The sequence below is a fragment of the Galleria mellonella genome, unplaced genomic scaffold (genome assembly GCF_026898425.1).
Source record: "Galleria mellonella isolate WM207_F2 unplaced genomic scaffold, CSIRO_AGI_GalMel_v1 utg173, whole genome shotgun sequence".
Classification (NCBI taxonomy): Eukaryota; Metazoa; Arthropoda; class Insecta; order Lepidoptera; family Pyralidae; genus Galleria; species Galleria mellonella.
This window is the reverse complement of record NW_026442016.1, coordinates 5,759,212-5,786,021: the sequence shown is the minus strand read 5'-3', so window position 1 is coordinate 5,786,021 and position 26,810 is coordinate 5,759,212. Positions and strand designations below refer to the sequence as shown.

Here is a 26,810-nt window from a genome sequence, read left to right as displayed (position 1 = left end):
TCCACAAATTCTGTAATGTAATGATCGTACTTGGACTACTTTAGATACGATACACAATGTGAGGTCATCTATGAAATATAGATATTAGCTAGCTCCACTCCAGTATTGCACTATATGAAAGCGACTGCCAAACGGATTCTTCATACCCATTCATTATGTGTGTGTGTGTGTGTGGATTTAGCCACACCCATATTATATACACAACCATTAAAGTGGTTCTGGAAACAACGTAACGAAATAAAAAGGGGCTTTATTAAAAAAAAAAAAACTTTATTTTGTGCGTTATAAAGAAGAAACAACAAAAGAAAATTAAGCCAAATTAATATTCAAATATACAGATCAAAATATAAAATTGGATAGGTCCTAATCTACATAAAATAGGTATGCTTTATTGTCATTGATCAAACATTAACATAAATAGGAATAAGTAAAATTATTCTTCAAATAACAATTTACGATTATCTTATATTACAAATCGTTTTATAATGTGATAAAACTATGTGGAATTACAACATTAGTGGTTTTTTAATTTTAATTGTATATAAAACTTCAACGAAATTTCACATTTCAGGCGACTAGACTAGGTGTTCAAAAAAACATCCAAAAGTCTAAACTTTGGTTTTAAATATATGTCACAACAGTTTGTTATCTATATCGTCTATTTATAAATCTAATAATAATAAATAGGCCATTTATGGCAGTGAAAAAGTAGTAATAAATTAATCGTGAATAATTTTCTAAGAAAAACGCTAAGGAATTCAGAAATGTAGCAATAATATTGCGGATAAATAGAATTATGTAACTAAGTTGTCCTAGACATACTACATAATAAGCTAAGCCTATATATAATTATAATTAAATGTGAAATATTTCTTCAACCTGGTGAATGTACTGCACATTTCTTTTACAATTCTAGCAGTAGACCAACAAATGCAATAACATTAATACTTTTTGTCCCAGTGACTGTTTTTGAAGCTAGTACGTAGTACTTTTGTTAAAACATGCCACATAATATACACATAATCTGGTAACAATAATTTTAAATTCATATAATTTAAAATGTCTTTTCGATGATAATGTATACAATATACTAGTCTGATATACATAATTAGCATATTATTCCATTATTTTTTATGTCAAATTTAATCAGATCGTTATAAATATGAAATAACTATATATTAGAATAAAAGCATCACAAGTGTGCATGTGCCTTATACAAATTTATACATACGTGTACATAGGTGAAAACAAAAATAATTACAAGTAATAAGTAAGTATTAACAGATATAATGAATATATTCAAAATAAAAGGAAAATATAGTTTCAGTGATGATACAAATGTAACATGATGCATATTTTTGACATTACAAATATACATACATTTAATTTTAATTATTGCAATATATTGCCAATTAATATATAAAACAGAGTAATTATTAATTATTTGGCTTGCAAGCAGGAAGACCTGTTTTGAGCACATTTTATTTGGCAAATGGCTAAGAAACGTGACTCATAAATAAAACAACGCGAAGCAAGCTTATGTAGAATAGTAATAGTAGTATTAAATTATAATTACTAAAATCTCACTAAAAGGCTTGTAATTTTGTTCCCTACACTAATTTGTGTAAATAACTCTTACTTGAAATAACATTTTATATTAAATATTTCTGTAACAGCCAAATGTAAGGCAAGTAAACCTGTACTATAAATTAATTACTTATCCCATTAGACAAGTTATTTTTTTAGATCACTAATTACATGGCTTGTGCCAGGATTTATTAACTTACTTATTTGTTACTTGACTTATTTGTTAAATATCTAAAGATTCTTAAGAAGTCATTGCTAAGCAACATAGCTGTATTCAGTGAAAAAGTTATGGTATTTTGTTATTATCATAAATAATATATATTTTTTATGTTGAAATCTCACAACATTGCAGAAAATCGTAACATTGTAATACTTAGAAATGAGGAATACTTGATCATTTTATAAATATTATAGCACAAATTTTTTACCCATGACAGAATGGGGAGGTACATACTTATGTTTAGTCAAGTTCATCTGTTATTACATCCAATATGTAATCTTAAAATAATCTGAATTGATTTTTATGGGTATTTGAAGTAACAATATTTTCTAATTGTCTTTGTAATTATAGTTTTTAAATAAATAAATTCAAAGTGATAAACAGTTATGTACTGTATATGGAGTTCTCTTTAGAGAGGCAATACGCTTAATTTATTGAATTGAAGAAGGGGTATTAACACGTAGCGTTATTGTATATATTAAATTATCGACGCAGAAAATGTTATAATATGAAGAAATATGAAATTGTTGAAGAATTTTTTAGAGAAAAATAAAATGGACGAGTATAACTATGTATAATTATTTTGACAGTTTTGATATTTTTTTATTATAAAGCAGTATTTTAATTCAATAGAATATACAAATGAAAGAAGCAACGTGAGGTGAAGAAGTAAGGTGTAGAGAAGAGCGTTTTTTTTGTCTTTCGCATAGTGGTAACATAATAAAACAGAGGAAAATCGAAACAAGTTTATGATCGAGTAAAAGCGAACGAAATTGAAATAAAAGTAATTAAAAAAAAAATTAACATTGGGGAAAAAATTCAACTTGCGTGGGCCTATCGGCGTTACGATGTTGGTCACAATGAAAATGTGCTTATTGCTACTTGAGATATTTTGCATAATAATAACTCTTCTTAAATTTAGACTGAGATACCCATAAAAATCACAAATATGAATTTTTATCTGTAAGTAACAGTCTTTAAAACCTGAACAACATCTACAGTTATCACAAACGGAATGTTCAGATAATATCTGGAACGTTCAGTTGAAGTATAATTTTATTTTTAAGTTTTATCTATTATTTTGTATCTGACAGAATCTCGTCAATATGGATTTCTCTGCAGATAAGAAAATTAAATGAAAAATAAAGATAGTTAAATTTCTAAATTCCAATAACTTTGTTAAGTATTTTTTTACTATTGTAAGATTAATTTAAATGATACCCCATTAGGCAAATTTTATTAAAATCTGTTTAGGCTATATTGCGCCAAAAATCCGGATATACATATTTATGTATAGTATATTAATGGATATTTTATGGCTAATCTATAATATCTTATTAATCATTATTTCAATATATTACTTATTTTCCTTGCGTTAAAAATAAAATTGTGACATTATTATTCATAACCTTTTTATAGTAGTTCAACAAAACAATATACTGTATTTCTGAAGGTTTGATCGGAATAGATTTGCTTTTCCGAAATTACAGTTATATTTCGTAAAAGTTCAATCAGTAGGCGGATCCATAGCCGCTATGATGCCCTTCATAACAGCAGCAGCGGCGAGAGCTGCGTGCGGCTGCCAGTCTTTGCCACGCGTACCGTCGCGATAGTCGGAAATACCTGGAAAACAAACACGTACTGATAACATATTTATGGAAAAACCCCAATACCTTCGTGACAAGTTATTAATTCTATCATCATAGTCGTATAGAAATAATTGTATATTTTTAATATTCGTCGGTCGGAAATAAAGGTATTCCTTTCCGGCCGACGAGTATTGTGGAGAAAAAGCAGAGTATTTTCAGTGATTCTTAAAAGAGGCGCCAGATGATATTTTTTTTTTTCAATATTTCCAATTTCAGCACTACAACTGCACGAGTAATCTCATTAATTATAATAAATTAATTAATATATAAATTGTAACTAGACAATATTTCTACATAATGGATAGGTATTAAAAAAAAAATCTTAATAATATTTAGAATTTTTATCTGTCTGTTTTTCTAAGATCACATAAAAAATACTACATCAAATTAAATGCAGTCTTTACAGTTGTATTCTTAAAATAGATATTTAAAAAAAAATGTATTATTTTGATACGCTTTATAGAAGTGATTAACATAGTTGCGAAATTCACGCGTACGGAATTGCAAGCAAAAGCTAGTAAAAAAATAAAACATCGCATATGCACCTGCGCATCGCCTCTGGGGTACGCCCTAGCCCTATCGCAATCTGTTTTATTCTTGTCCATATTACGAAAAAAAGATTTGGCTTATAGTTTTACGACCGGCCGCCTGCCTGACGTCAACCCTCCTTGGGAAAAAACATCGCAGTTTTTATTGTAGTGTGTTGTATGCGGTACCTCGTATAGATATGAAGCAGTCCTTGCGGTTGCCCTGCACGCTGTCGAGCACGGCGTCGAGCTCGCAGTCGTAGGCGAGCGCGCGCACGTGGGCCGCGAAGGCATCCCGGGCATCGCCCGAGCCGGTCACCGCGCGGCCACCCGCCACCGGCGCACAGTGTACACGCAGCCCGCGGCTTCGAGCCTTGCCGTCTGCATCGCTGCACCGCACATTTATTTGTTACTAGTAGTATCTAGCGGTTATATGCTTTCACCCATATAGTCTGTGTACCATCTTCTATAGAAATAAAAATAAATCGCTAGATGTGTTGCCAAGTGCAAAAATCTAGAATGGCTGAACTAATTCAGAAATTTCATTATGTTAAATATTTGTTGAAGTACGAGTAAGGTTCTTATGAAAATAAAAATTAGAAAAAAACATTTCATTATTAACCATGAAAAAAAAAACAGGCCTACTATTCCATGACATCAAAGCCGCGGCTTTATATAATAATTGGCGACTAAAAAAATAAACTTAATTATTTTATTTCTTTGTACACCGGACTTAATGGCTATCGGCATTTTTTTATAATCAACTATACTTTCTAAATTAATGACGTCGATCTTACACTTGATCGCCATGGGGTGCAGGATGTGAAACCTCGATGTATGCACCCTCACCAATTTCCACACACAGGCGATCTGTTACGCCCTCTGGTGCATCCCAACGACCAGGCACATTTTGCAATCGGTTTAATCCTGATAAAAAAAATTTTAATAAATAAATAAGGTTGATGAGGAGTTGATAAGGTATTATAGATTAAAAATTCTAATTTTAAATGAATATTGTACGCCTGACATCGGTTTCTCATTCCATTCAGTTCCATCGTACTCTTACTTGTATATTCCTGATGAAATAGATTGTCTTACATTACATGTATAATATTCTTACACATTTACAGAATGATTATTATTACTATAATAATACTACCAGTAAAATAAAAAAAAAACGTAAGTGTGCTTGTTTATTACATTTTGGTACCTCAACTGAAACTAGTGAAATTTGGTATACATGAAATATTTGGCGTTGAGAATTACTATTTTTATCACGGTTAATCAATACGTATGATGGAGTCGCAGACGCAACTGGTAGGTATATTTATGTATAGTTTCCTTTTTTATTAATACTTATATCTAATTTGATCCTACAAATACTACAATGACTATTACTTCATAATTATTAATTGCGCAATTATTCTAAAAAATATAGTTAATAGTGAAAGAGAAATCAATAAATTTTAAGGTACATGTTATTAGAATAAATATCCGACTACCTACTTTTCTATTTTGAGGCATTTTATAATTATTAGTCATTACTTCTATATGTATAATTAATCTTTTGATAGAAAAGAGTCATAATTTAATTATTAATTAACAATTGTGGGACGTCAGCTTGATACTAAGTAAAATACCTTCGTTGACGTATAAATTCCAAGGCGCTTGCGAATTTGCAAGGCGAAGGGCAATGTCTTGTAGTAGGAAATTCGGTGGTTTATACGGTTTCACTTCGTAATCCCAGCCTCCTTTGTCATTTCGTTCGGCCTTTTCACAAAACACGTACACATATCTGAAATGTTGATAATTTGAATATTATGAATATATATATTCACCTTCACGTAAAGTCCCTTAGAGACAGACAGAGAAAACTAAGTGCCAAATATCCTTCTGAGTCTTTCCTTATTCATTTTCTGTTTATTTAATTTGTTGAATATTTCATTCTAAAATAAACACTTTATAGTCACGTTAACTGTTTAACTGATTTTAATAAAATTTTGTCAATGTTTGCTCCAACTTGACAGCTATAATTTTTATTTTAATAAGAAAAAAATGGACCCGATAGGTGGCAAAATAGGGCTTGCGGAATCAATATTATACAGGGTTCAAGCGAAATCGTTAGCTGTTATAAAATATATCAGAAACAAAAGTTTAGGTATCAAAAATTCAATTAGAGCTTCAAATACTAATTCAGCAGTTGGACGTGATTACTATCGGTTGCTCAAAATTTATTGTCGTTTTCCGAGTTATGTTTCTTTGGTGAAAATGTTGAAATTCACAAGTAGAACTCGCTGAATAGGATGATAACGATATCATTTTGTAATTTTTGCGAATTCATTTCGAATTTTACTTTCCGGACGAAGTGTGATAACTGGATCAACGTATAGCTAAATAATTACTTTATTTGTACCTATGTGTTCTAGTATAGACTGACAGGAACATACACTGTATGACGTCGCCAAATGTAAAGCTCATGTGTAAATGTGAAATATTAGATGATATCATTGGTATTATTATTGACGTAATAAAAATAATTAACGTTTGTGGTTACAAATTTTCACTTGACAGATATGAGCAATTTTCAGGTCAACTTGTTGCTACCATATAAATTTAATTGAGGTATATTGATGATATATACTCGTATATTCACAAAAGAATTAGTTGGGATTCGAGACACCGTGGAGTTAATTGTGATCACTTGATTCAAAAGATAAAAAATAATATAATTTTCGCTTAAATAAGATTTAAGAAATCAAAACTATAATAGCAATAGGTTCACATGTAAATTGGTTGGCGAAATATGGTAACAATGGTTGAAAAAAAATATGGTTAAATTGCAAAGAGAAACATATAAATGACCAAAAAGAGTAACGGTGAACAACTGCATGTGTCATTATAATTGTAAACTTACCCATAATTAACCCAAAACCACAATATGTTAGTAATATCGATGCAATATTGTGGCGCCGTGGCGTGAAAGAATTATGACGTTCGAGGTGACTCCACCAGACATCAGGTCATTCGTGGGCGACACAATCATGCTCAATAATAGCCAGTATGCATGACGGACCAATTTGCAAATTTTAAATTATTAATTTTAACTGCTCTAGTCCTTTTTTAAAAGAGCGTGGCTCATAAGTAATAAATGAATACGTCTATTTTTCATGCAATTTAATATGGCATACAAGCTGTCAGTCCACGTTATAAAATATAGCAATATGGAAACCATTTATTTTTACGCCAGATAAAAAGCAAGTCTAATTTACATTTAAAGAACAATATTAAATTGATCCTAGATTTATTTAAACTTCTTTCGTTTATATCAGAATCATTATTATTACCAATATTATAATTGTTAAATTACATTTAAAATTATTATATTTTTATTAATGTTAAATATCTTCTTGTTTTTGCCTATAATATTAATATATATTACAAGTAAATAAATAAGAAAAATATATATTATTTTAGTTATTAGCTATTAAGATAAATTCTTGTATTGTATTTATTATTCGGTTCCAAAATAAATACAAATTCTCAAGCCGAGCCGCATTTATCATTTAGATAGTTGATTATTTATTCAATTAGTTTAATGGGAAGTAGGAAATACCTGATTTTTTACCCAATTATGTAGATGTTAAAGAATTGTTACGATTAATTTATTAAAATACTATTTATAATATGATTTCAAGGAAATTTGATAAGGGATAATACGTTTATGTAAATACTTACGGATACTTTTTGCAGAAATTTTAAACATTTTTTTATATGAAAGTAATAATAAAAATAAAATTAGGAAGAGAAAATTGTTTATTAATTGTGCACGTCTGAAGGAAAGTATGAATTTTGGATCACAGAAATCAACACAATATCGGAATAGAAAAGTACAATAGTACTTTTCTGTTCCAATATTGTCCAAAGCATAGTAACGTTACGCTATGGACGTTTGCTTAATATACATATTTATAATAATAATAGATACATTGTATTAAATTCTAAAGATAATGCGTACGTAGGAGTTTAATCTAATACATACTTACCTGTTTTAGATTAAACCCTGTTATACTAGCAAATTTATTTCAAGCGAAAGACAATAAGGAATCAAATAAATAAAACATTAGGTACAGTATAGATACAACCAATGCTTGATTGGTATCGGCATAGAAAAAAAGATTGTACTAGTATGCTTATTAAAGATGTTATTTTATTAATTTTAGAATATATATATTATAGTTTAAATAAAGTAGGCGTATCTATCTATTTAGAAAAACTTATGACAATGGCTAAAAACAGTTCATACTATAAACACGTGTCAATAGCAAATAAATTTTGTCATCAAGGTTACGATTACATATTATATTCACATACACACCGCAACCTAGGCTTTATTTACGCATATTTCAGTGTTTTACAGACAATTAGCACCTGAAAATACTTTCAATAAGGAGCATACAAGATGTAATGAAAATAGAATGGGTATGTCATGTTGTCACGAATTTTTGTTAAAAAACATAAGTGAAAATATAAAATTAATTTATGAACTATTCATTGGATCACGTTAAGGCGCTATTCTCACGAATAGGTGTAACATTATTTTATATTTTAACCAAAGTATTTTGGATCTCCAGATTTCGTATCAATTGTACCTTTCTCACCATAACTCATTATATTATATAGTTGTTTTCCTTCGGAATAGCTAAAATAGTAAAATGTTTGCATTGATTCCTTTAATTTTGTATGGTAATGGTGTTTGAAAATATTTTCCTAAAATACTTAATAAAGAATTAACATACTTGTCAGGCAAGTCAGATGCTGGCGTGGAGACAACAACGTCGCCTAGTCTCACGTGGTGTGCATAATCTGTGTAGTGCGGAACCCCGCCACCTACGCCCACTAAGAACACGTACTCCACCTGTGAATGAAGATAACATTTAAAAAGATTATCACTTAACTGTTGTCCTTTTCTAGACACCTGGTGACAGTAAGAGTACTAATATAAAACAAAAGTCCAATGAGTTTTCATAATACTGAACAACAATACTCAAGAAATGTAACAATTTTCCCAAGAGACTACAACATAGAGTTCTTCAAAAGGGGCGTAAAGAGGTTTCTTTAGGGTCGGCAACGCGCGCGTAATACCTCTAGTATTGCAAGTGTTCATAGGCTACGGTAACTGCTTACCATCAGGTGGGCCGTAGGCTTGTTTGCCACCTCAGTGGTATAAAAAAATAATAAACAATATTTATTTAATTATTGAACTTTAAGTTTAGTAGTTTGATCAAGTTTGGTTAATTTGATCAAGTGTCTAATTGGTCCATGCGCTTATTTAGTTTGTAGTGTCCAGAAAGAGGCCTTGTTAATACACACATATTGTTTTTACTCATGAAATTTAATTTGAGCATTAAGGCCATTTAGTACGCATATTTTATAGTAAAGAATAAAAAAAAAGCCAGCTATTCGGTTTGAAGGGTGGGATATGGTATAAATTTACAGGGTACAGAGGAATAACACCTGAGTCCACAGGAATGGCAACGCATGGGGGGTATCATGGACGAAACAGTATACTCTGTTATGTCCATGGTACTGCTCATGTCTATAGGCGACGGTTACCACTTTCCATCAGATGGGCCGTCAGCTTGTTTGGCATTCTAAGTTGTTGTTGTATTAAAAGCTATTATTTGCTACATTTGAGTTTTCTAGTTTGAGATGTGCTTTAATAATGCTTAAAGCTTCGAGACTTGCCATAATAAGGTTCTGATTCTATTTGGGCATTTTTTGCCCATTCCTTTTCTAATTAGACAGCTGTTTCATTTCTGTGAATGTTTGAGTGACCACGATCCATCTCAAGATAATGTAATTTCTACTACCTAAGACGTTTCCAGTGTGTACCGTTAGCGCGGGCGGGGTAACCATTTTATTATCATCCATTAAAAAAACCCAAGTCGTTTAATAATATTATGCATAGTTATTTATAAGTTTAATAAAATAATAACTTAGTAATTAAATAAGAAAATTTAACCATTCATTTTACAATTCAAAAGTATATGCATACATTAATCTTTGACAGGTACCAAACGAACAGTTTGATACCCCCTTTGATGGCTAAAATAATCAAAGAAACTTTTATATCGAAATCAACTTACCTATAACAACCAACTCAAAAAGTTTTAATACAGGTTGAATTATATAAAACATTGCCGAAATGTTAGTTACTACTCGCAACATGCAAACACGAGTACAAGTAAAAAGTCTACTAACTTCTAATATATGTATCCGACAGTACTAATTACAAATTTCATACTTAGGTTTGTACGTGCCACGATAAAGTGGATAATGTGGATTACACATCACTGAGATACTTTATTATTACTAATGCATTATAAATGTACATGCATATTTCTTTATTTGTCTATTAAGGATAACTACTATAATATTTAAATACAAAAGTAAGGAAAAAATCGTTCAAGTTTGTATTTGTACGTACATTGAAATTAGAAATGTGAAGTTCTTAGTTGATAAGAGAGTTATATTATTTAATACCGCTACCATTAGTTTTCGTGCGACAGCCAACACTCGAATATTGACTACGATTATTATTACCAGAAGGTTTACTTTTTATAAAATAGGCTGCAAACAAACATACGATTAACCTACTATTACTCTTACGACTATCGTCGCCCATAAGCACCTGTAATACCAAAAGAATTGCAGGTGTGCTGCAGACCTTTTAAAATGGAATACGCTCTTTCCTTGAAGATTACGATGTCATATCGGTTCGGAAATACTGTTGCTGAAAGTGCCTTCAAAAACACACTTTGGAGAACCGCCACTCAGCCAGATCCAGAGGTTGAGATGGAACTTTAGTTTGTGGCGGGTTGACTATGGTAAAAATCAGCAGAAGGTATTAATTCAACAATACTTCAGAATACACTCCATGATATAATTGAAAAGATGCATAAAGATACAACGTCTGTACGCAGTTTGTTCAATTAATAACTGTTATACAAACTCCTTGTTTGTTATTTATACAAAAAAAGAAAAATAATGTTTTTATCTGACACTTTTGATTGTGACGTTCTTGTACAAATTTAATAAACACATTCAAGATCAAGATTCGACTTTATTTTTGTTTACCATTCAATGGAAGAAACTGGTAATGTGGCGCTTCTGCCCATAGGTGAGAATAGTATTCCATATGGGGACAGACTTGACCTTTATTAATAAATTTTTACTTAACATGTGCTAAGACAAAATTTGCATGCCTTTAGATAAGGCGAAATGTGTAGCTCAGTTACCATTTAAGACCTTTGTACCACATTTCGAGCAAATAAATTATTCTTATTCTTATATAATTCCAAGCAGTATTATGGCATGAAATAGCGTCTCACTCTATTAAGCACACGTTATTCTTTGGAGGCCATCTTAGCCTTTTCTTTCAAATGACCGAAAAACTGGTCGTCGCTGGATATATCAACGTCGAGGATCCCTAGACTCGAATTATTATCAAAAGGAGTGTTTTGTACATAAAGAGATATGATAAATGTCTTTTTTGCGGTAAACGTGCAGACGTGACTTTCCATAATTAGTCATTCGCAGTTTGGGCGCCAAATGGTTAATACTAGGCTTCGAGCAACGATCTATTAATTTGCCTGAAGATGTCTCGTTTAGAGGTAAAACATGTGTAGCGAAATGTGCGTGGACGGAATGACAGTTGGTGTTTGATAACTAATATTAATGGAAAATTTGTAAGATTTTTTTTTATACAACTTAGAATGGCAAACAAGCTGACGGCCCACCTGATGGAAAGTGGTAACCGATAATAATAATAGTAGTTAATCTTGGGCTGTTGAAAGTCGCACACATACTAATGGTAGCGGAATTAAAGGAAATAATTTTAATACGTCATAACCTTCAAGAAAAGAGCATATTCCTTTTTAAAAGCACACCTGCAATGCCTCTGGTGTTGCGGGTTTTTATTAGCGGCGGTAGTCACTTACTATTAGGTGAGCCGCATGCTCATTTGCCTCCTATGTTATAAAAAAATCAAATAACCAGAGATATGAATTTCCGCAAAATAACAGCTAGTTCAGTAAAATACTTAGAAAAGTGAAGTACAGAATTACCTTCTATGGACATTAATAGGTATCACAAATAATTTTTGATTGATATCTATTGTCAGAATCAAAAATTAATTTCAATAATAATTCACTTCTCTTTTATCTTTATTAGTTATAAATGCAAAACTTAAAGAAAAGAACAAAAAAATAAAAGAAACAAAAAAGAGAAACAAAAAAAAAAAAAGAAATTACACCAAATATCAATTAAATGATCGAAATATAAGAGCAAATGCTTTAACAAATTGAAAACAGTATTTTGGGAAGCGTTTCAAATTATTCTAAGTAGATACAAAGTTGCAATACTTGTAATGTTTACTAAATTCCTAACAATTGGTATTCGGCAATAAATCTATTATTGAATCGCTTCAGAGGAGCTAAATATAAATTTATGAAAACGATCATAGCATTCTAAACTAATCAAGCCGCTATTCAATGTTTGCGAGGAAGACTGGATTCAAGGGCGTAGAAATTAGATTAACGGCAATAAAGAATATATTAAGAATGATTCACTTTTGAACTGATACTTATTAATACGTACACATAATGATGGTTAATTGTATTCTCTTATTATTTGGAGCCGGCATAGTAAGTTTTTGCCTTCCATTCTAGTCTTGATTAGGTCATTCCACTTGTTATACCACGAAATTTAAGACTTATAAAAAATTCTCACATTGTAAACTTTACACATAACCGCTAAGTAGGACTATTAAAATAAGATATGACAGGGCTTAGATTCTATAAAAAGTTTCTATGTATATATTGACATAATTCATAAATGAAGTCGATGGTCGATATGTGTATGATATAACGTGGCATGCGCCAGTCAGTGAATTAAGTGTATAAGATTTTTCGTATACCTGTAATAAAATTTTGTAAATATCTGAACCTCTCTCTCTCTGATATATTCAAACACATAACACATATGTGTATGATAACATTCAGGATCCGTATCCGTTCAAAAGTTTCATTAGTTTCCACCAATGAAATCTTTGAACAGCAATCTTTGTATGAGGATCATATTATAAATAAAGATTATACATAAATAAAAAATTACGAAATATCATAATAAATGAAATGCCATAACTTAAAAGTTCTGTTTCAAACCTTTTGGAAAATGCCAAGAAGTCTTGTAGTTGTATTCCCAGCGGCAGTCATAGCTTCTCGGGTTCTTCCCACAGAGGGAAGTTTAGTAGTGACCACTCTGTGCGCACCTATGGTTCCCAGTGTGTATACGTTTGATTCACCTGGAAGGAAAATACGGTATTTGAATCCATAATAGATATTCATTATTGTGACGACCTTAAACTACAGTGACTCAGAAGCGAGGTCGAAGTAACCCCGGATTCAATATTTTGTTATGGCAAACAAAATACGATTTAGATATTTTAAGGCACCATGTCGAAAGCGATGATCAAAACATTACGAATTCGCAAATTGTGCACAATTAAACGTCGGAATACCATGACCCCAATTTACTAATATCAGGAAAATCAGTATCAATTTATTTAAAATATAATAATATAACAGAATTTGTAATTGAAATTAAATACGTACATATACCGTGAACGACAAAATACACCTTATAGTACGAAACATAAGAAATAATACAGATTCAAACTTCCAAAGAATAGTTCAACCCTTGGAAACAAAGAGAAAGAAGTCAATATAATCCAGAAAATATTTATAGGGATGCGCATAAATAGGGTATTCCCGTTGCAGATCAAGTTAAACCAGAATAACATAAATCCATATTATACATGTAAAGGTAGTTGTCTCTGTGACGTAAAGAGGTTGGAAATGATTCACTTTAACTTAATAAAAGGCACACCGGCGCTAAAACGTTCATTAAGTAATAATTGTCAAACCATATGCACCACTGTTGTGTTGTGATGTGTGAGGAAATTTTTAAAATAATAATAAATTATTCGATGTATTGACAGTGCATCATTAGTGTAGTGGATCATTAAAGTGCAATAGTGTTTATTATTATGGCTGTTATATTGTTGCTTTTTGTGTGTGTATTTAGTGGAATTATGGCACGACCTTATGATATCAACAAAGAAAAAAGGTAAATAAATATATGTACATTTTTAAACGATATTATATACCAGCATAAATTATTTATTTACTAATTGAGATTTAACCCGTTATTTAATATTATTTACTATTATAATAAATTAAAACAAATCATATTCAGTAAATTTATATAGGGTAACTTATTACAATTTTTGCTCCTTCAATAATATTACATTCATAAAAGTATTTTACAAAATAGAAATATTCAAATTCAAGTATAAAATTTTATTGGCATGTGCTATATATTTGCTGTATCTATTTAGTTTACACTTTATTTACATAAGTGTGTTAAATACTGAGGTTGCCAATAACTGTAAGTACATACTGGGGCAATGAAATCGTCGAATAGATTTTTAAATAGCATTGTATCATGACATTTGAGCCGTATACTCTTGTAATAAGGTTTAAAGTGCATAATGCTAAACTCATTTTTCTCGAAAACGAATAGCATTTAAATGTTTGAGGATTGGAGAAAGTCTGCGTTTTAAATATACCTAACTTCTTTAATATATATAATTCAGATAAATGTTGGCTACATTTATCTGAGTTATATTATATAACATATATTTTTTAAGGAATTTAATGTTAATTGCTTCATAATTGGTCATTAAATCATCGTTTTAGTAATATGACCATCAATAATTGAATTGAAGGTGTTTTATAACAATTCGACATTTTTGCCTGATTATTCATCACATCTTTCTAATTTTAAATATTTTACACATCCGTGAGCACTTCTAAGAACATAAAGAAACGATACCTAACCTAACTTCAATAAATAATTAAGATTTTGACCGCTATACCTTATTAGAATTTAAAATCTATTTATTATAAATTATTTAAAAACAATAACAATCCTTGGTTACGTATGTACTAAATAGCTTAACAAATCACATTTACTTGCGTAAATGAATATTCATAGTTAGATAAACGTGTACGACAATTATATATAGTCATTAAAATTTTTATGGGAAATATAATACCGATTATCACATTAATATTAATTACAAATGAATCGTAAAATTTTTTATACTTAATTTGTGGCTTTGCTTTCTTGTTTATCATGTTATTTTGTCAATACTTGTATTTTACTTTTAGATTTATTATCTTTGTTAAAAGTGCCACATTATCACATCAATCATTTGGTCCTCAAGCACAGATATTCTGTGTTATTAGTAACTAGGTAACGAACATTTAAGATACAACATCCCACAGTACCCAGAATCGACCTAATTCAGAAAAGATCGTTTTCCAAATTAGTACGATCGAAAATCGAATCTGGAACACATAGCACATGTGCCAACCACTTACTAAGGTCGTCAATTTGTTAGTATTTATTATTGCGGCAAATAAAAACTAGAATTAACACTACCTGTTCGATGGTATAAAGTATCGTATGCTATAGAGGTTTGCGAAAAGGATCGTTGGCGCTACATCTGCCTAAAAAAACGAGAACAAAAGAAGAGAGCCGTGGAACATATTTATGTTCCACGTCTCATCTATATTTATAAAATAATTCTGAAATTTTTAATTTAAAGGGAAAATAGTAATACGCATGCAAAATTGCGGGCGACATAGGAGTATTTAAAGAGGAAGCCAGGTAAGCTGTGCCCACCCGAGAATTCTCTGGTGTCCACTACAGAATAAAGAATGGAGCGTTAAGCTATAGGCAGAAATATATCTAAGAGTACATATACCATACATATTTTTTAAGTGTAAATGAATAATAATCTTAAATATATCAATGGCTGGCGACATGTAGTTGGTTATAAGACTAGCTAATAAGGCTAATTTTACCTCGCTAGATAGAGATGTATTTTTATGTATAGATGTAAATTTATATAATAATCTACCTAAGGCGGGTTTTCCTCTTCTCATACCAACAGTATAATTATTATTTATTTTTATCATTTATGCGTTATTTGCTTTTATCCTAGGGCTCTGGTAGCTGGTCAAGAAATTCAAAAGGATGCAACAAAACTGGTCGAGCCAGAATCACGGGAAAACTTATTATTGCCAAAAGTGTTTGGCTTGTATGATATCATTACTGTATTTCTGGATACGCGAAATACAAAATCGTATGTAAAAAGATAAATAATATTTTTTATATTTAAACTTAATATTATAAAAAAAATCTTTTGTATAATTGTTTGTAATTTTCAAACTCTTGTAAACTCAAAAACTACTTAACCAATTTTAAAAATTTCACCTAAAGCTACATTATCAACGAGTTATATAAACTGTATTTTATTTTTTAAAAAAAAAAAAAAAACCGTGCATAGCCAGGTCTGGCAGCTAGTCTCAAATATTGTAAATATAATCTCAGCCACACCAAATAAACTTTTCATAATATTCATGCAAATAGCTATTCTTACTTTATAGATAATTAACTAAAATTTACTTTTTATGTTGCAGATTAAATATAAGTTTGATTATGGATGACGAAGTAAATTCAGCAGCATCGGCGCTTTGTATTATAATAAACGAAGAAAATATTTCAATATTTCAAAACGACTTTAAGATAACTTCGTCGTATGCACACAACTTAAGAAACGGTAACATTAATATATTCATTTACGATCTATGTATTTTATTACTAGTTTTCAACCGCGAGTTTGTCCACGGGGATCGGGATATATTAACATCCCAAAAATTACGTATTTGCCAAATTGTTTGCTATTCAGATGCCAAGAGAACCTGAGTGGCTTACAACCTGAACCTCAACCCATAGCTATATTGTTATTAACACGTATTTGGCAAGAGATCATTTTATGACCAGACAAAACTTGCGCACAAAGTAGCAGCCAAAACTAGTTAAATTCTAAAGTGAAATAAAAAATGATTCGATTTCTTAGATAAGTCAGATCTTGTTGTACAATGAATGCATACTTGAACATACGTTAAACTATGCATTCTTTATACAAAGATAACAACACGTATTTAACACAAGATGTGTACGAGAGATACTGAGATATACGTGATTTTAATCACTTTTATTAGTAGCTAAAGTTAAAGATATATGAAGATGTTTACCTATAATTTAATCAATAGGTATCCAGTATATAGGTAGTCCTTGATGCAACTATATTTGCTTGCTTCTGTATGGATATATTAATTTAGAGAGACATTAAAATTAATCAGAAGTCAGTTTTACGTATATTTAGTTCTTGTAATTTGATGATAGGTACACCAATAAATTACCATTAGGATAATAAACTATCAGAGTAATCTATGAACCTAGTTGCGGGATTGCCAGTGGCAAAATATGTTTGGATATTCCTAATTAATCCTTAATAATATTATTAACTGTCAAAGTGTGTCAGTTTGTTACCTTATAGCGCTTTAATGACATAATCAATCACTACGAAATGTAGTATACTCGTACTATATGGGACAGAGAAAGATATAGGCGTTTATCCTGATCAGTAAAAATATGCCGGTCACGCGGAAAAAGTCGCGGGTAAAAGATACTATTGAAATACTGGTAGATAATGGTCCTGGACGTTAAGTCACAGGACTATACGAGGTCTGTCCGGAAAGTTCGTATAAAAGTGTTCTGGAATGCGAGAAAGAGGAGTGGGGAGGCCAGGTAAGCGCAGGACCCCTTCCTTATGTCCCTAACAATGCTTCAGTTCTGGTCTGACCGCCGTGCGGTGCGAACTGGCTTGTCACGCCATCTGTGAAGTTACCTCTTAACGAAACCCCGTCGGCATGGAGCCCGCTTCCGTTGAAGAGCAGCGCGTCGTAATCAAGTTTCTCTCGAAACTCGGCAAGAATGGCCGTGAAATTTTTGCCGATCTAATTCGATAAGACATCCGGGGAACCACGAACAAAAAAATCAAGAAAATCCCGCTCAAATGTCAAGACAATGTTGATTGTTTTTTTCGATGTTCGGGGGATTGTCCATCAAGAATTCGTCCCTCCAGGCCAGACAGTTGATGGAAAATTCTACGTCGATGTGCTCAGACGCCTCAAAGCTCGTGTGGCACGAGTTCGTCCAGAATTGGCGCGAGAGGGGCGTTGGATTCTTCACCACGACAATGCCCCTGCCCACACCTCTCTTGTTGTCCGTGAGTTTTTGAGTAAAAATTCCATTACGGTGACCGAACACCCCCCCATATTCGCCGGATTTGGCCCCGTGTGACTTCTTCTTGTTCCCAAAAACCAAATTGGTACTTCGGGGGCGGCATTTGGGGGACATAAATGAGATAAAAAAAGCTACGACGGGGCAGCTGAGAAACCTACAACCAGAGGACTTTCAAGGAGCCTTCTCACAGTGGAAACGGCGTTGGCACAAGTGCATTATGTCACAGGGGGAGTACTTTGAAGGGGATAAAATTGATTTACCTGAATAATTGTAAAATAAAATTTTTAAAAAACTTTTATACGTACTTTCCGGACAAACCTCGTATATGATATAGCGATGTCAAGTGTTTTATTTATAACACACATAATTCTACTAATATTATAAATGTAACTAAATAAATAAATATTATAGTGAGACTCAAAGGACCACTTTGAAGATCTGAAGTAGGATCCTAAAAGAATATTTTCATTTACATACCAAGTTTTTTATGTGGAATCGCAGTATAGGCCGTAGTAATATGGTACTGAACATTTCATGCAATGATTTTACATTTTTTTTTTTTAAATTATATCAACTATACATAGCAACAAGCCAATTTTACTGATGTAAGAGATAAATTAGATAGTATTACAATTATGTAAGTTCTATGATCCTATTATGAATCACCAAAGGTAGCTAATTAAAATTTTCAACCTGCGCTAAGTTGGTATAAGTGTCACAGTGCAGTAACTAATGAAATTTTTACAACAAACTGTAAATTTAATTAAATATACATTACATGTATGTACCTATCTAGTATGAGATCATATGGCGTCGCGGGCGTCAATGAGAATAATATGACCTTGACTAGAGACCAGTGAGAGAGCCGTAAGAATTTATAGTACCTAGTACCTACCTACCTAAATAGTTACCTAGTTGAGTATGATCGTTTGCGTATCTCTGTATACAAGTCGCAATGTTCTGATATTAATATTTAATAATATTTTAATCAATTACATAGGTACAGGGACAGAAAGTATATAGCAACGAACTGTTGTAAGATTATTTACGTTTATTGTATCTTTTGCAGGTTCTGAATTTATAATTGGATTTCAAAGAATAATAGACAAATCAAGCCAAGAGGAAACTGGATTAAAAATTCATGATTTTCACAAGAATGCAATTTTTGAAATGGAGTTGGAAAACATTAATAAGTTGAAATATATTCAAGTTAGTGGAGATGTCATTAAAGTAACGAAACTAAAATTTGAATATAATTGAAAATACTTGTCACAGAGGATCACGGTTAAATTTTCAGTGGTTTGATTACCACAGATGTTTATAGAAAGTGTCGGTGACAATAGGGAGCATAACTTTGCACTTGCTGCCAACATCACCGACGATGTGAAGTCGATATGCCACGACTGCTGGTGACAATAGATAGTGACGTCCGATACGATGATAATTGAGATTAATGACTGTGATGGATTTGTTGAAGATAGTTTTGATGTAGATGGTATACAAACAACAAAATCACAGCAAACTTTTTGATGTAATATTACTTCGTAATGTATAACATTTTATGATATATATCTATGTATTTTACATAAAGATATATAAAACATTTACAAGTTAATTATTGTAAAATTAAACACCTTTGAAATTATATACTTCAGAACATATCTGTTTGATAATAAGATTCAAGACTTAAATTCAGTAAAACAACTTTATTTAAACCCATCATAACTGTACTTATATTGGGCAAGTCTACTTAATTGCGTATAAATATATATTTATATTTCATTATGTTTACCTATTGAAAAATGTACTTATTAATTTATTGAACAATAATTTATTTTATATTTAGATCCATAGTTATTGCAATTTAAGATTTTTTCTCTTATCGAATTAACTGATTTAATTGTAACTTAATCGATCCCATCGAGGAACAATGGGCTCTATTCCAAACTACTGATTTCTTTAGACGACTTTATAACATCTATATTTTATCGGAATAATGTTATTTTTACTTAGTCTTGCTATTCCACTCCTTCCATGTTTTCTTTAGGATGATATTAAAAAATTATTATGTCGTACGATATCCTCAACATCTTACGTGTCCTAGTCTATGTTTAATAATCTTCCATCATGTACTTCACTCAATATACCTTGGTTCGTTACTTGATGTCTCTATAAAGCTGTATATTTAAGCTGAACCATTCCATTTTCCTCCATCGTCACATTTAAAAAGATTTAAACATTTTCCTTTTTTATAATTGCTTCACGTCCATACAACACTCTATTCCAAACACGGATATTACAGATAAGTACAGGCAGGGGTGACAAAATTACGCCTTCTGATCTCATACCACATTAATCTACACTATATCTGGAGATGAAATACGAATCTGTCCAACTAGTCGTATTACGCTAATTTTATTGTATCAAAACCCATTCTAAAGATTTCATGGCCTCCGATAATAAAATATCATCATATAAATTTGTTTTTAAACAATAAAATTTTGTATTTTTATGTTCTGATCTTTTATTTAAATTTCATGTACATATATAAAAATAATGTTCAAATCTATGTGCCTAATTTACAAGCTTAAATAAGTGCAAGTTATTCAGTTAATAAAGAGAAGTATTGTATATATACAACTATATATGTATTAGGATTTATAGTTGTATATATAGCTATACCTACTTAATAATTTTATACATAATTATTTGTTAAAAAAAATTACGACTTCCAAATAGATAAATAGTGTACCAAACGAGTAAAATGTATTAGTTTCATTATATACAAAATCAAAATAACAATATATTGCCAAATGCTGCTAGATAACAGCTTGATTCTTTTAACTCGGATTACTTTTGGAAACAACATATGAATTTTCCATAATATGCATCAATAAAGTTTCTTTAGAGTCGAGACAAAGGACACGTGACATGCAAAAGGCTAAGACGGCATACGTTGTGTCTTTATCTAATATACATGGCAGTTACAAATTATGTATGTATATGGTATATGTAGGTATATAGTTTACTACATCTCTAGAGGTAAAATAATACACAGAATGAGATTCCTTCTTCGACCGACGTGTGTAAATTGTACAGATTGGAGCACAGGCACTATAAATATCAGCCAGTTGCCTAGATCGACTTCAATGCTATCTTTAGTAACAAATATTAGCATATATTATTTATGGTTTGTTCTAATGGACGTATAATGCAGAAAAGGAATTGGCCTTCTCTCACCTTGAAGTGGATCATAGCACCGATTACATAACACATTATTGTACCTACACACTACGTCATGACCATGGGCATGTCTATCACACAATTTTAATCCGAATGCAATAGAATCTAATTTGTAATTTCTCTATAAATAATGCATGACTTATTCGTAGACTTTTAAATGGTGTAGCTGCATAAAATTACTTTTAGCCATAATAAATACATATATGTGTATGTTATGCTGTCATCATTTATCAATAAATTCTACATATTAATCTTCTTTGGCAAAACAGAAAATATATCGCTATCTCATGCAGTTGAACGTGCTCCCTTTGTAATACACTCTGAAGGCATACAAAAATTATTTTACGGGTATAAATTTATTGTCATCGAGGTCAATTCTGTGGCGATATTTTTTAAAACTATCTCTTAATCTAATATTTCAATTTTATAGAAATTCGCGAAATTACCGTTATAAGAATAATTATCATAAATTAAATTTATAATAATTTGACTGAAATATATAAAAAATTTAATGCGTATATCAAATTGAAATTTTAATTTTAGAGATATAAATTTTTATAAAATGCCGCCTCAGAATCGATCCGTATTAGCTATCAATAATTTAGGATTTTTCGAAAACAAATGCGCCCTTAAACTTTATATTTTTATTAAAATGGTTTTCACGCCCACAGAATGAAAACCCTTTTAATACAAAAAATAATCATCAAAACTGGATAATACAAAATTAGCAAAGATGACTATAGCAATACAAGTACATACATGTGTACTCTTACTTCGTTACCACACGTATCTAGGTATTATTATCAATAGCCAACTGCCTGCAATCATCTTGTCCTTTTTTTACGAACCTAAGGACCGGCACAAAACTTTGGTAACGGAGGAGAAAATTCCCGATTTCCAAAGATTGTTTATCATTTATACTTTAATGATATACCTAAATTAAAAATTTTTAAATATCAAAAATAATAATTTTGTATTTGGCGGCTTAATACGGAAATTAAAATATCCTGAATTGACCAGCATTCCTTGTGCTAATTTTAGTAAATTTCTCACGGTGTGTTAACTAACTTAATTCATCGTTTATTATCATTTATTAGTAGCCAGCTTATACCATTAGCACAAATAGTATTTATATTTTCGTTAATTAAGCAGAAACCTATCTAGGTAAGTAATATGATCACAATTATGATAAATAAGTATAAAGAAAAAGCAGTAGGCCAATATTAACTTATATAGTATGTAGATACTTATAGCTACATTTTTTTGTTGCAAGCATTTACTCTATATTTTCATCACCTGGCTAACAGTATAATGCGGAGTCTCTAAGCGCCACTACGTGTGTATTACGTAGTAGCCGTTACTTCCGAGGTGCGCCTAGTTGAACTAACAAGCATGTTTATTTTCTTGATTACGTCATCACATCATCTTGAACTCGACGCTCAATACGAAATTCCAAATGCTTCCATCAGTTTATAAACGCCTTCAGTGTTATAAAGTTTAGTGTCTTAAAATAGAAGATGTTAAAAGCGTGTTGCGACTGCTTATTCGGGTATGGTTTATGTCTAATATAAATAATATAAATTTAAGTAAGTATACAGTATCAAACTTTTTCATGTTCCATTACATTAATTGTAAAATGAAGTACGAGGTTATATTTCTTAACTTTTAAAATGTAAACACAACTGTTTGCAATTAGATATTCCCGAACGCAGCCCCTTACCTAATGTCAATGTCAAATTGATTATTTTTATGGGCAGAGTCAGTAAAATTCCAGACAAATTATCTTTTTGAAGACTAGGCAGCATGGTCTCCGACCTTAGCCTGTTCCAAACGGAACAAACGTACTAAAAAAAAAAAAAAATGGGCAGAGTCAGAATCAGAGTGTAAGTACGTTAGATTGTATCGTTTGGTTGTTTTGTTTACTCGGAAAACTAGCAATACATGACTCAATTCTTTTAGATACGATATAAAAAAAAACTTATTTCTAAACATTACAATAACCTGTTTATCTTGGTAGATTATTGATTGTTATATTAGAACTAAGTACGTAAATATTTTGTAATCAGCACAGGTACTTGTAACCTATAACAACTTCGAATATGTGTCATTTTATGCATAGAAATTTTATCGCGTAAGTAATAGGCGTGGCGTAATAAATTTATTAAATTATTATTATTTTAGTTCACCAGAAGAGCAACAAAAAAATGAACGAACTTCTGCAACACAATTGAATCCTAGGAATCGACAATTGCCGCCCTGGCCACAACCACGATCGCAAACAGAAAAAATGTTCTTAATACCTAAAGAACTAAATCCAGAAGATGAAGTTTCTATTCAAGGGACAGTAACAAATAATCCTAACAGGTACGATATTTTAAGGTTATATTTTTGAGACTGGTTGGATCTATGTTTTAGTATAAAACATGATTTTTTTGCCTATTTTCAACATTTAGGTATGATACAAAATTAAAAAATTCAATTTATGCTTATATAAATATATTTTTCAGCCTAACATTCAATGTGACTGTTGAAAATGGTGATTATTATCAATTGGAAGTAAATTTCGTTGAGAATAGATTGTTTATAAGGAAAATGGAAGAAAACTACACTGAAGATATTAACGGAAGGCATGAGAATATGCAAGCTACAGATCTATTATCAGGTAGATTAATAATTAATTTGATTGTATTATAATTACCCCTATTAGTGGGTAATATGTAAACTTCCCTAAAAGGGGTACTGGGTTCTATTCATAGTCTATTAAATACTTTTAAATTGGTTTGGCTCTGGCTTGTGTGTTCTGTATTACTTCAAAATAATTTGAGAAGGCTGATTACATAGCATATTTTATAACAATAACAGATGTATTCATTTTTCTACATATATGTTGTGTTATTGATTTACAATTTGAATTTTCACTAGTAAATTAGATTTTTAGTAGTAATAAAAGTGCCAAGAATTAGTACCTGGTTTATAATAACAAAGTTCAAAGTGATCATTGTTTTAGTTATTGTGCTAGATTGCTTTAGTATTTCTTTTACTTTTATATTATCTAAAACAATAAAACTTTTTTACAGGATTAAATTTCAATCTAGGTTTCACATGCGGGGAAAAAAATGGCATTGGATATTATATACAATTAAAATATGATGGATATCCTTTAGAAGAGTTCGAAATAAACAACAGTTGTAATAAAATCCGATATATAAGCTTAGATGGTGATGTCGAAAGAGTGAATAAATTAGAATTTATGTTCTCATAATAAACAATTTATAAAGTATTGTGATGACAAATTTACACAATGCCTATTTCCATAAATTAGAAGTGCATCTACTCAACATCACAAAAAATATCTCAGACTACTAAATCTTGACATGACTTAATAACAAAGACAGTAACTACTAAACAAATTTACTTTGGTGCTATTAGGTAACACAAAAAATTACTGTCAAAAAAAAAATATATAAATCTATATGAAAATTGCCTACAAAATAACTAGCAAGTGGATATTTTTGCTCATGTTTATTTCTGATTAGTCTAGTGAGAAAATATTATTCCTTATTTACATTAAGAAAAAAGTATTTATTGTCTATTGTTCACACTCTTACTTATAAATGCTAATTATCTTCATAACAATTAAATAGGAAAATTATCTGATTAATATTATAAATGTGAAAATTTGTAAAACATGTTTTGGTTTTAGATACTAATAGTTTGAACATTAAAATATAAGTGTGATGCTTATGCTTTAATGCTCAAACCATTTGCTTAGTTGAAAACTTGTACACATATGAAGTGTAATTGCAGATTTAACATTTTACTGTTAAATATGTTATAATCAGTCAGTAATCAATGTGTACAATAGCTATAAACTTAATTATCGTCATATCCATATTTCAGCATTCATAGATACAAAAAAATTGTTTTCAATATTGTGAATCATTTTAAATAAATAAATCGAAAATGTTTAAATGTAATATTTAAACGCAATGCCTTTTAAAGCAGTCATGTTAGGATGAAAGTGATAATGAATGATAAAAATGCATATTACTAGATGGATAGATATCCACTAAATGGCTTTATATAATAAGTATAAATTTTTTTACTCACTAAAAATAATTGTTATTGATTAGCTAGTCATTAATTGATTCTTGATTCTGTTCAGCATATTTAAGTATTTTCATCCTTTAAAACACGTCTTATATTTTTTAAAATGTATTATTTAGATTTAAACATTAGTTCTGTTGTATTACCACCTTATTTGACTATTATAAGTGTTATTGTTTTAAACTACATATAAATCCTTTAAATAAAATTCTTTATTTATTAAGGAAATAACAATTATTCTTTATTTAGTAAGATCGATTCTGAAACATCTATATCTAGGACTAAAATTTTAATTTAATATTATGGCAGAAATATAAGAATAAATAACCTTTAATAGAATTAAGTCAAAAATATTTTACATCCATAAAATTTATTTATTTACTCATATTAAACACAGAATCGAACCCATTGTTAATAATATCCCACCCTTTGTGTGTAACTATTATTATTTTAATAATACTTTAGTATTATATAAGTTTTTGATCATATAAAACCATAAATATGTTATTAATTGGGTAGGTAATCTACAATGCTTAAATTTTTAAGCAATATAAAAACAGTGATTGATACTTGATATTTTGACTCTGAAATGTATATATACTATTGAAATCCCTACTAGATTAGTTTGTATGAGTAGTTTGTTTACTGATGAGGTACTTACAATCATTACGTTACATTATTTATAGATTTGTTGTATCGCTACAAAGCAAACATCACTATTCACTGTTTATGTGTGTGGGAATGAATTAGTTGCACCAATGCATTTATTTATCTGGGAATGACCCAAGAAGAATATGAGTGGATACAAGTACATTTACAATTATTTTGTTATTGTTATTCCTTTATAGAAAATCTAACTTACTTGATACAGAAATAAATTATATATTTTAGTACACAAAGTATGCTGTTTTATTTAGCTAAAAAAAGTAATATTTACACATTATGTTACATAGTTTTAACTTCTTTACCATTATATAGTATATTATATATCCCTTTATGAAAACTGTTCTCCCCATCATAAATATCTAAATACCAGAGATTATTTAATATTAGAAGTAAAGTTTTTCGATATACTTTTGTTGAACTTTAAAATTGGATTTAGAATGTTTGAATGGTCTTATGTATTTCTGTATGTATATTTATTAATAAAGTAATCCACAACAATTAACTGTATATATATATATATATATATAT

The 26,810-nt window shown here is 30.3% G+C and overlaps 2 protein-coding genes across 8 annotated transcripts in view; one reads left to right on the top strand and one right to left on the bottom strand.

The window, feature by feature from the left end:
- Positions 1–260: 260 nt before the first annotated feature.
- Positions 261–26,810, bottom strand: part of LOC113515361 (uncharacterized) — a 39,411-nt gene continuing 12,861 nt past the window's right edge. For all 5 annotated transcript variants that reach the window (XM_052893317.1, XM_052893316.1, XM_052893315.1 and 2 more), the window contains 6 exons: positions 13,208–13,347; positions 8,780–8,898; positions 5,624–5,778; positions 4,781–4,910; positions 4,173–4,372; positions 261–3,430 (listed from right to left, as the gene is read on the bottom strand). In XM_052893317.1, the coding sequence (XP_052749277.1) occupies positions 3,315–3,430; positions 4,173–4,372; positions 4,781–4,910; positions 5,624–5,778; positions 8,780–8,898; positions 13,208–13,347 (860 nt within the window). In that variant the 3' untranslated portion in view covers positions 261–3,314. The remainder of the gene's footprint in view (positions 3,431–4,172; positions 4,373–4,780; positions 4,911–5,623; positions 5,779–8,779; positions 8,899–13,207; positions 13,348–26,810) is intronic.
- Positions 13,967–26,515, top strand: LOC113515360 (uncharacterized). Of its 3 annotated transcripts, XM_052893322.1 has the most exons (7): positions 13,967–14,171; positions 16,117–16,257; positions 16,595–16,734; positions 19,336–19,475; positions 23,691–23,873; positions 24,017–24,171; positions 24,587–26,515. In XM_052893322.1, the coding sequence occupies exons 1-5, from the start codon at positions 14,092–14,094 to the stop codon at positions 23,715–23,717; spliced, it is 528 nt and encodes a 175-aa protein (XP_052749282.1). In that variant the 5' UTR covers positions 13,967–14,091; the 3' UTR covers positions 23,718–23,873; positions 24,017–24,171; positions 24,587–26,515. The 3 variants fall into 3 exon arrangements, with proteins under 3 accessions (XP_052749282.1, XP_026755329.2, XP_052749281.1); XM_026899528.3 differs by lacking the exons at positions 13,967–14,171; positions 16,117–16,257; positions 16,595–16,734; positions 19,336–19,475 and adding an exon at positions 22,901–23,058; XM_052893321.1 differs by lacking the exons at positions 13,967–14,171; positions 16,117–16,257; positions 16,595–16,734; positions 19,336–19,475 and adding an exon at positions 23,234–23,392.

Bases quoted from the DNA above. Each gene is read 5' to 3' on its own strand.
- LOC113515360 (XM_026899528.3), top strand. From the start codon at position 23,027: ATGTTAAAAGCGTGTTGCGACTGCTTATTCGG. The intron at 23,874-24,016 runs GTACGATATTTT...TATATTTTTCAG, and splicing joins GTAACAAATAATCCTAACAG to CCTAACATTCAATGTGACTG. The intron at 24,172-24,586 runs GTAGATTAATAA...ACTTTTTTACAG, and splicing joins AGCTACAGATCTATTATCAG to GATTAAATTTCAATCTAGGT.